At 41.9% G+C, this 18,677-nt stretch overlaps 1 protein-coding gene across 2 annotated transcripts in view; it reads right to left on the bottom strand.

Annotated features, from left to right (window-relative positions):
• RAB2A (RAB2A, member RAS oncogene family) overlaps nt 1-18,125 on the bottom strand; it is a 65,319-nt gene extending 47,194 nt beyond the window's left edge. Inside the window, exons 1-2 of one of the 2 annotated variants that reach the window (XM_043483153.1) lie at nt 17,983-18,117; nt 5,460-5,515 (exon numbers count right to left, since the gene is read on the bottom strand). In XM_043483153.1, the coding sequence (XP_043339088.1) occupies nt 5,460-5,478 (19 nt within the window). In that variant the 5' untranslated portion in view covers nt 5,479-5,515; nt 17,983-18,117. Of the gene's footprint in view, nt 1-5,459; nt 5,516-17,982 lie in introns of both variants that reach the window. The other variant, XM_043483152.1, reaches the window with a different exon arrangement.
• Nucleotides 18,126-18,677: the final 552 nt, after the last annotated feature.

Raw genomic sequence — 18,677 nt, 5'->3', positions numbered from 1 at the left:
CATACTTCTATTATCAATTCACACGTCTACCTGCCTCCCTTAGGAGCAATAACATTTTGCATTTAGAAAGCCATTCTGCTGTGGCCTGGCTTAGAATTAATAGATGCTCAGTGGATGCAGGATTTATGTATTAAATGCTCGCTGAAAAGATCAAACAGTGACATACTCGCATTTTCTATATAATGACAAACTTAAGTCTACATTTTAAAAAGTCAATTTCTCAAAAAATTTTTATTCCCAACAATTTTTATTTATCTACCAACAAAAAACCACTGTTGGTAGAAAATGATGTTGGAGAATGAAATCATGACCACGTGACATTAAGAACTGCATCTCTGACACTATCCGCCCCTGAATTAAGTGTAATTTCCCTCTGAAAACCTGAGATCCCCAGGAAGTGTTCCTTCCTTCCACGCTCTGCCTCTGTCTTAGGGGCAGTGGCTGGGCCCTCCACCTGTTGTTCTGTATTCTTTAGAATTCTCTTAGTCCACTTGCCCATTACTCTAACCACACATTAGAGTCAGTGGTTCTTTACACCAGACTTTCCCTGTTCAAACTTCTGTGTAATTTCCATCTCCTAACTGGACTCTTAGAACTAATATGATTAATACATCCTTCATTAGAAGAAAAATTTAATTTGGTGAAGCTGAGGGTTTTTTAATATAAGCTGAGTTTAGATATTCTTAGGAAAGACCTAGCTTGTGCAATATTTTCAAGAAAACAAAGCTAGGTGCAATTTATAACTTTTTAAAATTTAAAAAATTAAATGGAGCACTAGCTAATTTACATAGAGAATAAATGACAGAATATTAAATTTAATAGCAAGTAACACAGCAGAAATGTGGTTAAAAATAGCATCCCTTTCCTTTTTCTCCTCCCACTCTTGGGATTTTCTCGAACTAGTTTGTTTTAACGGTGGAAAATGGCTTAGAGAAGAATCAGAATGAAGGAAACTGAAGTATACCTCTCGGAATCTTAGAAAGTCACAGTATGTCAGAAGCAAAGGGGTCATCTGTGCAATGTTCTCTAAACAGTAGGCTGTAACCAGTGAAATCAATTTACTGGATTACAACTAGCATTAAAAAAATGAACTAGAACAAAATAGCAAATACTAGACTATAGGTAGTCAATAAAGATAGGACAGGTGCTATATGCAAGCTACTGTCATACACACACACACACACACACACACACACACACACACGCGCGCGCGCACGCACTTTTTAAACCCTGGGCTGCAATGTAAGATGTACCTGTTACTGTGCTGATAAGACACAAATTTGGAAATTATTCTCCAGCATCTCATCCAATCACACACCCAGTGAAAGAACCCATCCACAAAAATTATGCTAGGATTCACGGCAAACAAATCAGCTAAAGAATCTAGAACACTTCTGTTTCTCTTTTAATGAATATTTACAAGGACAGGGATCAAGGAAAAAACAAAACTGAATCATCACAGCTGGGAATTTAACATAAACCAATAAACCAACCAACCAACCAACCTTGGGTACCGTGAGTCATCTACTAGGTGACAATTCTATTGCATAACCCTCTTTGTAAAAAGATTTTTCAAACAGGTAAAATGAGGATGACTCTGTATCCTGGTTTGCCAGGGACAGGCTTAGTTACCCCTGGTGTCCTGATGAATTAGGGATCAGCCTGGATGATGAATTACATGCCTTCACTAAAGCGCTGATTCTCTAGTGTGCTCTCCAGAGCAGCAACATCAGCAGTACCTGGAAACTTTTAGAATGCAAATTATCAGCTCCACCCCGAACTTAATGAGTCAGAAACTCTGGGGTGGAGTCCTTAAATCAGTGTTTCACCAAGCTCTTCAGGTGATTCTGACGTGCCCTGAAGTCTGAGACTCACTGGCCTAGCTACGCTGCTGCTAAGTCGCTTCAGTCGTGTCCGACTCTGTGGGACCCCATAGACGGCAGCCCACCAGCCTCCCCCGTCCCTGGGATTCTCCAGGCAAGAACACTGGAGTGGGTTGCCATTTCCTTCTCCAATGCATGAAAGTGAAGTTGCTCAGTTGTGTCTGACTCTTAGCGACCCCATGGACTGCAGCCTACCAGGCTCCTCCGTCCATGGGATTTTCCAGGCAAGAGTACTGGAGTGGGGTGCCATTGCCTTCTCCAAAATAGCCAACTAAAATGCTGGTCTCAATGTCCAATCCTCTTTAGTTTTCCAGCTACAACTAACATGACACCATTACCTGCTTGGTACAATAGATAAGTAACAGAAAATAGTGAAGATATGCTGCACCTCAGTACAGGTTAAGTTCAAAACAGGGTTATCCTGGTTTCCACTTAGAATCTCTGGCAATTACTCAGCTTAGAATAGTGAGACTACCTGATACCTGCCTAATACCCAAAGGACCCACTTCAATATGAACAAGTAGTTTTTATTGCAGCTATGGACTTCTATAATTGAGTTCAAGCTAACACACTCTTGTCTTATGTAAAATATATGCATGACTTTTGACATTTTGAAGGTGAAAACAAGCTCCCTCTTCACACACAATCTTATTTGACCGTAACAGTAAGCCTATGACATCAGTAAAGCAGGAATGATAATCTCATTTTTTTTTTTTGCCAAGCCACACAGCTTGTGGGATCTTAGTTCCAACAAGGGATTGAACCCAGACCACGGCAGTGAAAGTGCTGAGTCCTAATCATGGACTGCCAGGGAATTCCTGATAACTTTATTTTAAAGAAGAAAGAACTGAGGCTTAAATGACATGCCTCAAGTTAAAACACAGTAAGAAGCAGAATTGAAACTCAAAATAAGGTTTTAAAATTTACAATATTAAGTCATATTTTCCCACTGTACCACCCAACCTCCTGAGTTTGTTCTTCTCAGATACATATTACTACTTGCAAACAATATCTCCTCTAACTAAAAAGAAGCTATCTCACTTACCATGTATTAGCATCAACAGTAAGATAAAGAAAGGAAATGTTCTATAAGCTTAAAGACTCTGACAGACCAGAAATTTAACGAAGGAAGAAGGTTTTAAAAAAATAATAGATCAGGTGTATCAACATACTTTAACCTGACCATTTTACTAATCGTTTCATAAAGTAAAGATTCCAAATAAGAACTTAGCATCTCACAAATAAATTTCAATGAAGGAGCATGAAGAGGATACTTTCTCATGATGCTTTGAAAGGAAGAAGGTGTCTGGATATAAACATACAATATAATCACCATACAGTAAGTTTACTGCACATGATGTCTAAGCAGTATGTTATGATGTCAATGAGTATCAAAATCAAAGACTGTAAGCAGAACGATCCATTTCTCGCAGTGCTAGGTTAATAAGAAGTACATGATAACAGTAATTAAATCAAGCTCCTTAAATCCCTGCAGACTTGATATCAGTCAACACAGACAATGTTGAGACTAGCTTGTTGAATTTAAGTATTGATACATGAATACTTAAATTCACAATTAAATACTAATATTCTTTCTAAATTCCTATTCTTAATGGAAGATGATTTATGACCTTCCATTGTGGTCACATTTGACCTAGGCTGAGCCAATCAGGTGCTCCTGTTCAGAATTTGGAATCTTGAAGGAATGCGTCAATATCAGGAACCAGAAAGAAAGAATCCACAGTGGCTACAGGGGAGATGCTGGACAACTGGCATGCACCAGCATCTGCTTCAGCAGGTTGTATTGACAGCAGGAGTCTAGCTGTGTCTTGCCTTCCGTGGTTTTGCCATTTTCAAGCTTGATTACACTGCCTTCCCATCAATTCTATGGAGCATCCTATCTTTCCAATAAAATGCTGCTCTGCTTAAGTTAACCACAGCAGGTTTCTGCTGTCTGCTAGCACAGACCAGGACTAAGAAAAGTGAGGACTGACCGAAGTAATAATGATTCAGCTATACAGGTTTTTAAAAAGAATGAGATAGATTTATTCGTGATATGTTAAGACACCCAAGATTTACCCTTACGTGAAAAAAAGGTGAAGAACAGCACAATTTGTATAATCATATTGGTGGGACTGGGACGGATGGACACACACACACACAGAGACATGTTTAAAGATGCACAGAAAATTTCTAGAAGGATACACAAATCATTACTATACTATGCAAAATGGTGGAGTATTTAAATTTTCATTTTTCACCATAAACATTGTTTTTATTATAATTTTAAAAAGATCTGAGTTTTTCAAAGGACCTATTTTTTTTTTTTCCCAAAGGACCTATTTTAACATCAAATACTATATAAGCAATACTTTCACTAGCCCCATCCAACAAACTCCAGTGTGATGTGGCATTTAAATAACTAGCAAAACTTCTAGTGTGACCATAAATAGTCACATTAAATACTGGTCTGCTAAGAAAATTAGAAGCCTGAAAGTAAAATAATGTGTTGTGAAACTGAAGATTTTGATTTTTTTTTAAATTTCCTTTTTTAACTCCTAAAAGCCACTAAAGAATAACTAATCAGTAGTACTTTTAACAAGACTTACTTTATGACTAAGGCTCAACATTGATAGATTCACATTCAAATCCAATACGATTTTTCCATTTCTTGGGTAAATTCTCCAAGTAAGGAAACTGTAAGCCAAAATGGATGGGGGGGTGGGGGAGATCAAGAAAGAAAAAAAAGTTAAATGGTGGAAAGGCCTCAATAACTCCTGTCAGAAGTCTGAGTGAAGAGTTAGTTATCCCATTCAGAGATGGGGAATAAAGCTTCTTTTATGAAGCTGTACCCAGAGCATATGAAACCAACTCTTTATACCACACAATGCTCTTCATAGTGTGGTCCCAAGATTCCTGTATTCCTGAGCCTCCACAAATCCCGACAAAACTCCACAGGACCACCCTCTGCAGAACATTCCTGGTATAAAGTCATCCCACCTTCTTGGCAAAACAAAAGACTGAGTAGCTCAGTTCCATCCTCTGTTCTCCGTAAACAACAAATACACAAATGGAGGCCAAAGCACAAACTGATTCTACAGGATTATGAGGTGGGGAAGTTCTCAAAGTGTCTGATCGTGTCACATCTCATCTATCATTTGTAAAACGGGGTCAGGAGCTATGAGGATTACTGCGAGAAATGTATGAAAGCTACAGCACAGTCTTCAGCATACAGTGGGTCCTCAGTAAATGTTTACTCAAAGTCAGAACGTCATGAGCTGTTCACTCCAGGTAGAATGAATGAGTCTTCTCCATGCTCCTTCAGTACGCTGCATAGACAAGTTTCTATTACACCATCTTGTCATTGTGGCAAACTGGTCTCCTCCTTAGGGTAGGGTAGTCCTGCTCCTTTTCTTAACTCCAGCACCGGGAATGCCCACATAATACCTTAACTTTCTTTAAAAAGAAAAAAATATTCAAATCCAATCCCCTACTGGTTGCATAAATTTCATCTTCCATGTCCTAATGTGTCAATCAAACCTCTGCCTCAACAGCCCCAGTAACCGACCTACTCACCACTTAACACTCTTTCCATTTCACAGCGAGTCGTCTACTTGTAGTCCTGATTCTGTCTGCAAAAAGCCACAAAGGGTAAGTTGAAGCCCCTTCTTAATATGACAGTCACCTAAGTATTTGAAGTCATTGTTATATTCTCCTTTAAGTCTTTTTTTGTTAAAATGTTTCAGTTATTCTTCCTTTCCTAAATATGTTGGGAAATATGGCTGACACACCTCTGTACCACCCTGACTGGTCTCTGAGTACAGATTCCAATGAGCAGATGTCCCTCTGAACCAAGTTTCCATAAGTGAACTGCAGTTGAGTCCTGACTGAGCACAACTACTACCTGCCTTGTTTGTACATTACACTTTTACTGAGAGTCACATTTCTTCCTTTGTGGACTCATACTGAACTGAACTGGACTTAGTTATGTAAAACTTCTAAGTTTTTAGACATATGTTGCTATTTAACCAGCTACCTCCATCTTATTTAATAATTTTTTTTTAAGAAAAAAGTAAATATAGTGCTTTCACTCCATTTTTATTCAACTCCACTTTGTTAAATTTAGTCAGCCATTCTGGATTCTGTCTGGTGTAATCCACACATTAATTCTTTCAACCAAAGTGGAGTTTATCCAAGTTGTTGCCAATATAAAATGTAAAAATCTAGGACTGAATATAGCAGCATGCTCTCTTCAGGTGGCCTACATGGACAGTACTTAAGGATAGTTATTCAACCAGTTAAAAATCCACTTGGCTGCAAAACCAGAAGAAATTCTTCACCCCATACCAAAGATCAACCTGGAAAAGTGTTAACAAATATTTTTCTTAAAGGATTGGTCAATTATCTCACCAGGCAAACAATTACTACTGCTTCAGTTTATAACCTAATAACGAATTTCCCTATTTATTAATATTTGTATCAAGTAAAGCTTTGAACGTAAGTGGTTGTGGACAAATCTACTTTTACTTTGTCCTTTGAAATAGTTAAAACTGAACCAACAATACTTGGGCCAAACAGAGAAGATAACCTTTGACCAATAGATTCATTTATACTGAAGACTCCTGCAGATCTATAGAACCGCCTCTTTCCAAAAAGTTCAAAATTAAGAGAAACCTTGGCAAGGAACCTCAAGACACCATGAGTGAGTATAGGAAACAACTCTCCATCTTAAAACCTCTTTTCTGGAGACCAGTGAAAAAGAGCACCTCCAACCCAATATTCTTCTCATCCAAGTCTAGAAAAGACTTTTTCTTTTACAGAGTACAGAGAGAATTTCAAGATCAAAGAACTGCCATTTTGCAGGTTAACATGTTGTTTTGCTTCTTTCAACTCAGGTAATTATAGTTTAAAGTCAGCATAGTGAATACCTTTTTCCATAGGCAAGACATCCCCCCCCCCCAAACACACAACTTAATTTTAGAATACTCAACATGTAAGAAAAAATATCTCTAAAATACTACCATTAATAAAGCACCCTGCAGCTTCAAAGCATCTGTGTACAATGTTTATTTCAAGCTAACAAAAATCCTGTGAGGTAGGTAAGTTAGCCAGTACTACTGACATTTTCTAGATGAGAAAACTGAAGCTAAAGATGTCTGAACTTTACCAAAGCAATGAGTAAGCAGGAGCCACCACCCAATCCAGATATTTTTCTAATCACAAACAGCAGGCTCTGAGGAAATTTTCAAGAGTGCAGTCTAAGCTAAAATACCCAAGAGGACTTAGAATAACGTATTATTTGCCTCCTAGAAGCATAGTAGTTACTGCTAAAGGTGAACAAATGTTAAGGGGGAGCTATCCATCAATGTTAATAATGCCAAAGGCTGCAGAGCAGGCATAAATGCACCACTTCCACTGGTTTATCAACTGTAAATAAATGAAGAGAAACTACCGACATTTGAGTTTCAAAGACAGCTACAAAGTTAGAGGAAAAAAACCCAAAACTTAGAACACTGGGGGACAACCCTATAGAGTGCACTAAGCCAGTAGTACTACACACATTTTACAAAGAGAAAACTCAGGAATTTAAATGAATTGTTCATTTGCACAAGTAAGTTATGGGCAGGTGTCCTCTTTCCAGATTGTCCTACAAGGACACTAGACAAGCCTGGGAGATCTGGCCACCATACCGTTTCCTGTGTGGGACAAGTGCGCCTCCCCTGAAGTTCAGAGAGGCAACCTGGGGCCCAGGCCTTGACACCTGCTTGTGACTGAACCAGGCTGGTGCCGGATGGCAGGAAAAAATTCAAATTCACTAATGATTACATTCTCCTGGTAAAAGACAGCCTCTCAGATTGAATTTTTTTAAAAAATAAGAGCACTGGGCTACACAAAAAACAGACTTTAAAGAAAGTGACATAGTAGGGCTGAAACAAAGATGAGAGTTGCCAGATAACCACTCTGGAGAGTGACTGAGATTAGCTGGTGGAGCTGAAGGGGACACCCCTCCACCTGCGGTTCCACCTGGAGGTGTATCTTCAGAGCTCTGGCACCTGCGCTCAAGGAGCCAGAATGATCCATGCGGAGCTGTCTTTTACACTGCAGCAGAATGATGAAAATTTGACTGATCAAGCAATAAATATCAATAAAATAGAACAAAATATATTAATATAGATAAATCCCTCAAAATAATGAACAAAACAGTTTCGGAGCAAGTACAGTAAATTCCATTAATATGAAGCTGAAAAAATACATAAAATACTGTGCATCATTTACAGATAAATACATATGTATTAGTAATCATTTGGAAACTTTCATAGGAAGATTAAATACCAAATCCAGGAGATTGGTTTCCTCTAAGGACAGAGGTGAAGTGTGTGCAATGGGTTTCAATTGTATCTGTAATGTTTATTTCCTAAACAAAACGAAAAAATCTGATTCCAAAGGAAAATGAAATGTATATACTATGCAAATATGAACAAAAAGTTTATATTTAATATTAATATCAAATACTCAAATACCAAAAACTACACTACTAAATACAGAACACGTATAAAGTGCAGGGGAACTTAAATAACAAAGGAAGAATGAACTCTTCAGCAAGATGTAAAGGCCACACGCACCTTACAAATTAGTCCTCAAGTTTACTGGGCGGGGGAAGGAAAATCAATTTGACAAAACTACAAAACAAACAAAAAAATCCCCCAAACCCATCCAATTATCATAACACAGGATATTTACATCTCACTCCCAAACTCAAAAGACTGAAGAATATAGAAGAATATGACTCATACAAATAGCAAGACTGATCTAACTGATGAGACTGGAACCCTGACTCCACCACACCCAAGAATACACTTTCCAAGCACACATGTAACATATAAAAACAGTGACCAAGTACTTGGCTTGAAAATTAGTCTCAAATACTAAAGAACCAATACACAGAATCTAAATATATTAAGTGAAATAAAGTAAAAAACTAATAATGAAAAGATTGTTTTAAAAAAAGAGAGAAAGGAAAGAACACCTTTAAAACAAGAAAAACACATTTCTAATTATCTTCAGAGTCAAAAGAGCAGCCATTAAGAACAAAACAAAGATTTCAGAGTGTCCAGTTCCCCCAGACTTGTTTAGTTTTTCTTGGATTCCTGAACATTCTAAATTCTCATCAAAACCTCTCTTCTTCAGCCAGTTGGAGTAGCCTTCTGTTCTTCTTAATCAAATGGGTTCTTTCCTAGAACGAAGTCAGTCTCTCTACATCATTACTGGACTTGGATGGTCATACAGACTACATTAGGCAAAGCCGATAAAAACAGATACCTGGAATAAAATGAATCCTGCTGAACAATTCTGAATCTTGCTAAAACAATGTTGATAAAGTAAGGAACCTTCCATAAAACATCAACCTGCAGACAAATATGGTAAGTACAAAAAAACACCAACAGAGGCTAGTGAAGTGAAACTCACTCAGTTGTTTCCAACTCTTTGCAACCCCATGGACTATAAAGTCCATGGAATTCTCCAGGCCAGAATACTGGAATGGGTAGGCTTTCCCTTCTCCAGGGGATCCTCCCAACCCAGGGATCAAACCCAGGTCTCCTGCACAGGCTAGGAAAGCAACCATGAGAGTCAAAGATGGCAGACTCTTTCAAGTTATCAGCTGGCCATAAATGAGCAAGCTACTCAAGGAAGTGGAAAAAAAAAAATCAACACAGTAACTATTATGTGAACATATTAGTTCACATGGAGGGTGAAAGAAATTATTTTTGCTATGAACAGCATTATCAAACACTATATAGCATTGGTCAAGTTTGGTTTAGTTTTTCAAATGCATATGGGGAAATTCTTGAAAACATTCAAAGAAGTATAAAAATGATAAAAAAAAAAAGATAAAAAACGAAGATGAACTATTAACCATTTATCTAGTCAGGGTCACACATAAAATCTCGCTTATTTATTCCATTTTATAGATGAAGACACTGAGATTTGGAGACTGAAGAGGCTGCCCAAGCTTACAGAGCTGCTGAGGAGCAGTGAACAAACTTTATCCTTGTTTTACTGACAGAATATTTCTGCCTGGTTTTGCAGAGTGGAGGTAGTTTCTGTTTTAGTATAAAAGTGAACTGAGGGACTGTGTACTTCCACATCAACTCAACAGACCAAGCAGCTGATAAGCCAACGCAAGAGGTATGATATGGAATAAGTGGGAATTAAGAAATGTGTACAACATGGGAGAGAGAGCATGGACTTTGGAGTCAGAAAGATCTGGGCTCAAATTCCAGCTTGGTCAGTTACTAGCTGTGTGATGTGACAATCAGTCAACCTTTCTTCACTGTAAAGTAGAGCCTTCCTCATGGATATAACTGTTCAGATTCAATGAGTTATACCCCTAGAAAAGGCCCCATATGTTCAAATATGCATGTGTGCTTGCTAAATCACTTCAGTCATGTCTGACTCTGTGAGACACTATGGACGCTAGCCCGCCAGGCTCCTGTGTTCATGGGGATTCTCCAGGCAAGAAGACTGGAGTGAGTTCCATGCCCTCCTCCAGGGGATCTTCCCAACCCAAGGATCCAACCAGCATCTATCCACATTTCTTGCATTGGGAGGCAGTTCTTTAACCCTAGCGCCACCTGGGAAGCCCATGTTCAAATATACTATTTGTATATTTACATTTTTCACTACACTGTATTCTTTTTAAGGGAACCAGAAGAAAATGTCTTTCAAGACTCAATTAAAGAATAAGTATATGAGTACACATACTTTTAAAAATTGATGATTACTATAAATAAGTAGATGAGAGGAGGGTTCTCTGCAGTGCAGTCAGTTTAGCCACCCAGTTGTGTCCGATTCTTTGACCCTGTGGACTGCAGCACGCCAGGCCTCCCTGTCCCTCACCCACCTCCCGTAGTTTGCCCAAGTTCACGTCTATTGCATGGGTGATGCTGTCCAACCATCTCATCCTCTGACATCTCCTCTTCTCCTTCTGCAGTGGTGCTAAATAGTGTCCACTTCAAAAAAGTGTACACAGCATGGATATTAATGTTATTTCTGACTTCAATTTATTGTTTCTACCTACTGCTTCTCCTCAGCCTGCTGTGGTAGGAAGGATAAAACCCCTCACTTCCCCCACTCCAAAATACACACACTCTAATCAATCCCCAGAACCTATGGGTATGCTACCCTACAAGGCAAGGGGACCCATACAGATGTGATTAAGATTACAGACCTCAAGATGAGGAGATTATCCTTGATTATCCAGGTAAACCCAATCTAATTATGTAAGTCTTTAAAAGCAGAAAACCTTTCCTGGCTTCGATCAGAGTTTGGACGACTCAAGAAGAGTCAGAAACACTGACACAGAAGGACCTGACCCACTGTTGCTTTGAAGATAAAGCAAGGGGGCCCTGGGCCAAATCATGTGACTAGGTGGGTAGACTTGGGAAGCCGGGAACTGATGACACCAGCAAGAAAATGGAGACCTCAGCACAGAACTATTCTGCCAACAACCTGAATGAGCACAGACCCTCCAGAAGGGAACCCAACCTGCCAAGAACTTGAGGACAGCGCAGTGAGACACACATCGGACTTCTGACATGTACTGCCATGTACATGAACTTATGCAGAACTTCAAAACTCTAAGATAATCGATTTGCATTGTTGCAGCTGCTAAGAATATGGTGGTTTGTTATGTTGGCAACATAAGCTAATACACTCTCTCTTACTTGCATCTAAAACTGTAGACAATTTGTATGTAAGTGCCCTTAAATCCTTTTTGAAAGAAGAAATAAACTGGTCAATGTGTGCAGCCTAACCAGCAGAGGCTACCTAGCACATATTCATCATGTTCTGAGGCACTAACTCTGTGCCTTCAAGAACTTCACTCATCATCCATCAACATTCATTTTCTTCTTTTTTCCCTCAGATTGGACCAGAAACACAGTAACAGTCAGCTACCCCTGAAAATGGCAACATTTTCAAGAAAGAACTGGAGAAACTTAGAGCTACATCATAGCTATGAAAAGTAGAAGAGCTTGTGGGAGAGAAGAAATAGTTTGCCCCAAAGGACACAGCTCAGTTTCCTCATCTATGAAATGGTTACTTCACACAGCCAGTTAAAGGATTAAAAGCTTTCGAAGCTGTGCATGGACTACAAAAAGTGGGGAGAAGTCCTCCCAAGAGTCCAGCAGGTAGACAGAGTGCCAAACACTAATGTAGTGGAGAATTCTGTGTCAATTCACCCAGGATGTGCCTTAGGAGGAGTAGTGTTAGTCGCTGAGTCATGGCTGACTCTCTGTGACCCCACAGACTGTAGCCCACCAGGCTCCTCTGTCCATGCTCCAGGTAACACTATCAGAGTGGGCTCCATTCCCTTCTCCGGGGGATCTTATCAACCCAGGGATTGAACCTGGATATGCCTTAGCAATTACTTAAAATCCCAGAGAGCAGAAAACCTGACAGTAGAAAAGAATTAATTTTAGAAAAAGTCAGGCAAAAAGGCTCATAACCAACAAGGAAAGGAGTGTCACAGTACCACTACAAAGACTGTTTTTTAAAAAATACACATGTCCAGGACTCGCTGCAGATCCACTAAAACAGCATCTCCAAGGATGAGACCCAAGTCGTCTGAGTTGAGGAACACTGTAGGCATTAAAAAGGGTGACTCTGAGTGTTTGACAGCAGATGGTACTTTGCATCTCTTTGCTGGGTGTCCTTTACTTTCAAGTGAGGAATGACGGCAAGAATGTGGAGAATTTTAAAACCTGCAAATGAACGAGGCTGATGAAAAAAATGGGGAAGTGTCACAGAAAACGAAAAGTCAGAGAGAAGGACGGGGGCAGTCAGTACGTGGTTCTATCTTTTGTGGCAAAGGACTCAGCCTCCCAGACTGAGGATGAGCACAGAAGAACAAAATGCAGCAAGCACAGCTGGGCAGAGAGAGAGGGGAAAACAGCTGAGCTGGCAAAAGTAGGATCTGCTCAAGTCAACCAGCAGAACGACAGGCTAAGAGGAGGAGAGCTGTCAGATAACACGGGGAGGGGGAGCAGGGGGAGAGAGAAAGGAGGACGTTAATTTCACGCTGGAGCGGGAGCAGCAATGGAGTGGGGACAGAAAGGACACAAGCACAAGACAGAAGAGTGGGGCATGACTGGACATGAGGGGCAGGCTCACCGGGAGAGAAGAAAGAGGGAAAGGGATGAGGAACCCGGGGCCGTGGCCTCTGTGGCTCAAAAGGAAGTCTCAGGAGCAATATAAATATTAGAGGAAGCAGGCAGCAAATACACTGGCTGGGATGGAAAGGGAAAGGGGAGTCAAAATTCTGAAGGATAGTAAATAACATGCAGAAAGCGAAAACGTCAAGTAAATTCTGGGTGACATTAAAAGGTATGTTTCAGAAGCATAACTCTCTCATTTAATAAAACAACCGAACACATCCAAAAGCAGGCAGAACTAGACACTATAGTTTAGGGATGTGTTAAGTGAGACGTCTATGAAGAATAGCTAGGGAAGGACTAATACAGAATTCAGGTGAGAGGAAGCCTTGTGGAGACTCAAGTGATGAGGCTCTGTATTTCTCTCGCATGGGTGTTTGATTCAACTCTATTCTTTAAACTGTGTTAACATATAATATGAATTTGTTTTACATGCATGATATATAATTTTTTAAAAGTTAATGGAAGTTTTCTGCCTCCCAACTTCCCAGTTTGTTTTCTGAAACAGTCTAACAAACTTGCTCATATAACTATATAAAGTGATTAGTGTTTCTGGCCTTAGGTTTTGCAACATGAAGCTCCACTTCAGATCAAGTAACTCAAAATCACTGAGGGTTAGGCCACTGAATCCTTAAAAGAAGAAAAAAAAAAAAAACACACCAAAAAACCAATACACCAGGTGACTCATAAGAATCTAAAGAAACTCAAATGAGACTGTCCCAGAGAAAGCGGTCTTCCTGCTGTTACAGTTCCAAACCTAGAGAATCAAATACTGTTCTTTCCCGGAATCCTCTGGGATTTAGCCTCTACCCTTTCTCTAGTAATTTCAAACTTTCAACCTCAAGTCTCCCCTGTCCTCATACACACACACCAGCCAACTTGATCTTGCAATCAACTCTAAACTTCTTACTCTTTCCTTCTCTTTCACATGCAAAGTCTTCAATAAAATGGCCCATGGTACAGCTCTGTTTTCAACTTCCCAGTATCACAGGGAGGTCTGGCGAGCTGCAGTCCATGGAGATGCAAAGAGTCAGACAACAATGAATATCACTATGTTTTAAAAACATCAATGACTGAGCTACAAAGATGCACTTGCAATTATCTACTAGATATTTCCCCTTTGCCCACCTGGCAAATCAAGTATTATCTTCCAGGTAGAGCCCTGCAGCACCTTCCCCAAGAGCCCATCCACTTATCTATTAAACATGTCTGATACTGAATGCCTACCCTCACTTTTAAAACAAAGTCAAAAACATTCCAAACAAACAAAAAGATTATTAAGACGCTGCAGTAAAGGTGATCAAAAAGTACAAACTTCTAGCTACAAGTCCTGGGGATGTACTGTACAGCATGATGAATAGAGTCATCAACACTGTATGGAACAGCTGAAAGTTAGGAGAGTATATCTTAAAAGGTCTCATCACAAGGAAAAAACAACTTTCTAGCTGTTTTCTAACTTGTTTTCTAGAAAACAAGTTTTCTAGCTGAAACTTATTGTGGTAATCATTCTGCAACATATTTACTTACCAAATCATTACGCTGTGTGTCTGAAACTAAAACAGTGTTATACGCCAATCATATCTCAAATAAAAAAACACATTCAGATGTCAGGATAATGTGTGTTCAGGCTTGTTTATTTCGACTCCACTGACTGTACCCACCAGGCTCCTGTGTCCATGGAATTCTCCAGGCAGGAATACTGGAGTGGGTTGTCATTCCCTTCTGGGGATCTTCCTGACCCAGGAACTGAACCCAGGTCTCCTGCATTGCAGGCAGATTCTTTAATGACTAAGCTACGAGGGAATCCCTTCTTATACAACACTTGTCCTTAAAAGTTTTTAAGAAAAAACAGGCAAACCAAACTGTGGGGGTGGTTAAATAAAGAAGAGAGGAGGGAACTAGTACAGGGAGCTAGGGAAGGGTGGGGTTTGTTATCACCCTGAAAGAATGAATGAACAGGAGCTGCTAAGGTAATAAAAAACTCTGACCTGACTTTCACTTTGGCTGGAGTGGGGTTTTGGGGAGTGGAGCCCAGAAGAAAGGGTATTTCAGATAGAACACAACTAGGTTTGTGCTTCTGTGTACCAAGATTATAGGTTTATTACAATTTTTTGATTCTTCTGCATTTGATAATTATCTGCTTATGATATTAGTCCAGGCTTGTTAAAAACCAATTTCCACTTTATATCTAGGTTTAAATGACACATTTTCCTAAATGATTTTTCAGGAATGAGACACTACCCATGAAAAAATTTAAAGCTGTATTTTAACCGCACTTGGCCATATAGTAAGAAAAGGAACACTTCAGCAGCATGATGACCACGTGCAGTGTTTTCATATCTGCCCTTACTTTATCTCACTATGGGGGTCACGCTAATAATGATTGTCTCAATAGGCAGGAAAACTGAAAATCAGGAAAAGGAGTGATTTTCTTCGATTTAAAAATGCATGTTTTCCACACTATGACGTTAAAAAAAAAATTAGGATGGATCTACCATTATTGATTTACTATCATTCTTGTGTGTGTGTGGGGGGTCACATTAAGCGGGTCTACTTTGAATTAAGCAAACACGGTAAACGGGTCTGGTCAAAGTTGATATAAATGGAAAACGGCAGAACTCGGCTAAAAAATTCTGTCAAGTTATCAATGTATACTAATAGGAACATTATGGCCTGTTTGGCTATTCTTTCATTAATGTAATTAAGTATCTGGGGCCTACCTTCTACTAAGCTCTTCCTGGCATACAAAACCATGCAAAAACACCTTTTCTGCCCTCAAGAGGTATGTAATCAAACACAAATGCCCACCCAAGTATCTACAAAACAGTCAGGAATTAACACAAAGGGGGATACATCCAGATAAGGAGGTGTAGTCACTTCCAGTTGGGATATCAGGAATGCCTAACACATCAAAAGAACTTAATAAACGTTGACTGTGAAACCACTATGGAAGACTCTAGTCAAACTTTGAGGGCAGACAAATTTGACAGAGAGGCACTCCAAACAGAGGGAGCAGCAGTGACCAGGTAAACGCACAGGACCTCACGGCAAGAAGACGAGGGGGACTAGTGGACAGTGGGGAAGAAGGCTGATGTGGGGAATAATGCTTAGATGTGGAGGTCCCTGAAGGTCAAACAAATGAATGTAAATGGAGGAATGGCCTCCTAAGAGACCCATCTGCGGAAGATTAATCTGACAGTTACTGGAGTGGGGAGAAAGTGACGCAGTGGACAGTCTACTGTCAAGCGTACTTGAACCAGGTGGGTAACAGTAGCAATGCAAGAATGTCTTCCCTCTGAACTGCCTGGACATTGTTTTGGCATGAGGGCAAATTCCAAAAGAACCCAGCACCAACTTGCTAATATTTGTAGCCCCACTACTCCCAGCACAACTCTTCACCCACAGTAGATGTTTGGTAGGTTAAGTTGAAAGAGAGAAACCTGCAAAGGCTAATTTCAACTGTCACTATTGCTGATGTCCATAATAACCCTTCTACTTCCCAAACCCATTCGTATTATAGTTATTGTGAATTTCCTCTTCCAATCTCATTGTTACAACCTAAATTAAAACGTACCAGTAGGCTTCGAAACCCCACTTCCTTCAGTATTTTAAAAAGTATATAAATTTGCTACTGAACATGTGCAAAACATTGCTTTATCCAGGATTTTGCAAAGAGAACCATCAAGTTTCAATGCGCACGCCAAAAAACATTGCTGAAACGCTGTATTTACAGCAGAAAATCTTTCTTTTAGGCAGCAATCAACATGCCTCTTGTGTTACTTATTCAACGTGACATATTGCTAGTACAACCACAAGCCTCCGCTTACATTTCCAAAGTTGTGCAAAGGGTCCAAAGTTGTGCAAGAGTCATCACTGAAATCAGACTCTGGTATATTAATAGTTGTAACACCTGAACACGTCTTAGCTTTATTATTAGATTCACAGTAATGTCAAAAAAATCCTTAAATAATTTAAAAAATATATTTTCAATGAGTTTGACTACTTTATCTGTAAAATGAACTGAGATGTAATTTTAAGTGAAAAATAGCTGTATGTCTTTCTGCTTCAAATGGACATTAGGTCATCTGATTAATTGGCAGTTGTGGGCCTGGATTTCATGTATCGGAAAAAAAGCCAGTGTCCCCAACACGCACACGCACCCGAGAGCACTGAAGGGCTGAAGGGCCTTGCATTACTATCAAATAACGCCAGTTTACACGTGGCAAAAGTCGACAGAGACAGAACTCTTCCGTGCTTTAATGACCTCGAAAGGCATTCCCCAGGCGTCAAGTAATGGGATGCTACTTATTCAGACTTGGCAATTGAGAGTGATAAAAACACATATATACACACACACATATATATCTTTTTTTTTTTTTTAAATGTCTCCTTCTCAGCTAGCTGTTCCACGCCGGGGAGCGCTTTGCTCAGGCCGTGGCAGATGTGAACGGGTCGGAGAAGGTGGGATGTGTCAGGGAAGCCAAGACCCTCCTTCCATCTCCTTCTGCTCTCCCCGGGCCCCCCTTTTCCTTTCTCGGGGGCGGCGGCGAGGCCCAAGGTGAGGGGCTCCGGGCAGGGCGTGCAACCCTCAGAGCCAGGCCGGCTCCCCTGTAATCTACTCCCCAGACCGGGCGGTGAAACGGCTGTCACGGCCCCCGGCTGCAGGCCCGGCCGGGGCCGGGGCCGGGGCCGGGGCCGGGGCGGCGGGCCAGGCCGCGGCCGCTCGCAGTGCCCACGTCACCAGCTCCAGCACTGCGGAAATGGAGCGGCGGGGAGGCGCCCGGCGGCGACCAAACCCGCGCCGCGGCCCGATGCCGTTTGCCCCTCGGCCCCGGCCTCCGGGCCGCCGCCTCCCGACCGGTCGGCCGCCGCGTCCCGGGCCTCACCTGTGTCGCCGATGATGATGTACTTGAAGAGATAGGCGTACGCCATGGCCGCGGCCGCTCGGTGCCAGGGCACACGGCTCCTCCTCCTGCTGCTGCTCCTCCTCCTCCGCGCCCCTCACCCCGGCGCCACTCGGCCTCGAAAAGCCAGGCCCCGCCTGCCGCAGCCGCCGTCGCCGCCGCCTTCAGCCGCCGGGAGTGAGAGGCCGAGGGGAAGCTGGGCAAACTGACACCGACCGAGCCGAGGGAGACAGCGCCGGCCGAGCACACTCGAACAATAACAGCCGCCGCGGCTCCTCCGCCCCGCCTCCGCGCCGACCCGGAAGTGCTGCGGCCGCCGGCGCCGCCGGAGGAAAGGGGAGGAGCCCTGCACGCTGGCCGCGCCCCGCCCCGCTTGCCGGAGCCCCGCCCAGCCAGAGCCCCGCCCCGCCCGCGCCGGAGCTCCGCCCAGCGCCGCGCCTAGCCGGCCACGCCCGTCCTGCCGGTCCACCCAGAGCCAGGCGAGGCCGGGCTCCGGTCGTTCCGGCCCCTCTGAGCGGGCGACGCGGGCGGCCGGGAGACGCTAGGGGAGGGGAGGGGCCGTGTGGCTCCGTCGCCGCGACGCGCGCGGGGCCGCGTCCTTCCGCTCTGCGGCGGGGACGCGGGGGTACATGGTGGAAGGCAGAGGTCGCGTTTGGCGCTGGGCCTGCCGTGGGCTC

The sequence above is a fragment of the Cervus canadensis genome, chromosome 12 (assembly GCF_019320065.1).
Source record: "Cervus canadensis isolate Bull #8, Minnesota chromosome 12, ASM1932006v1, whole genome shotgun sequence".
NCBI classification, from domain to species: Eukaryota; Metazoa; Chordata; class Mammalia; order Artiodactyla; family Cervidae; genus Cervus; species Cervus canadensis.
This window is presented reverse-complemented; position numbering and strand designations above follow the sequence as displayed.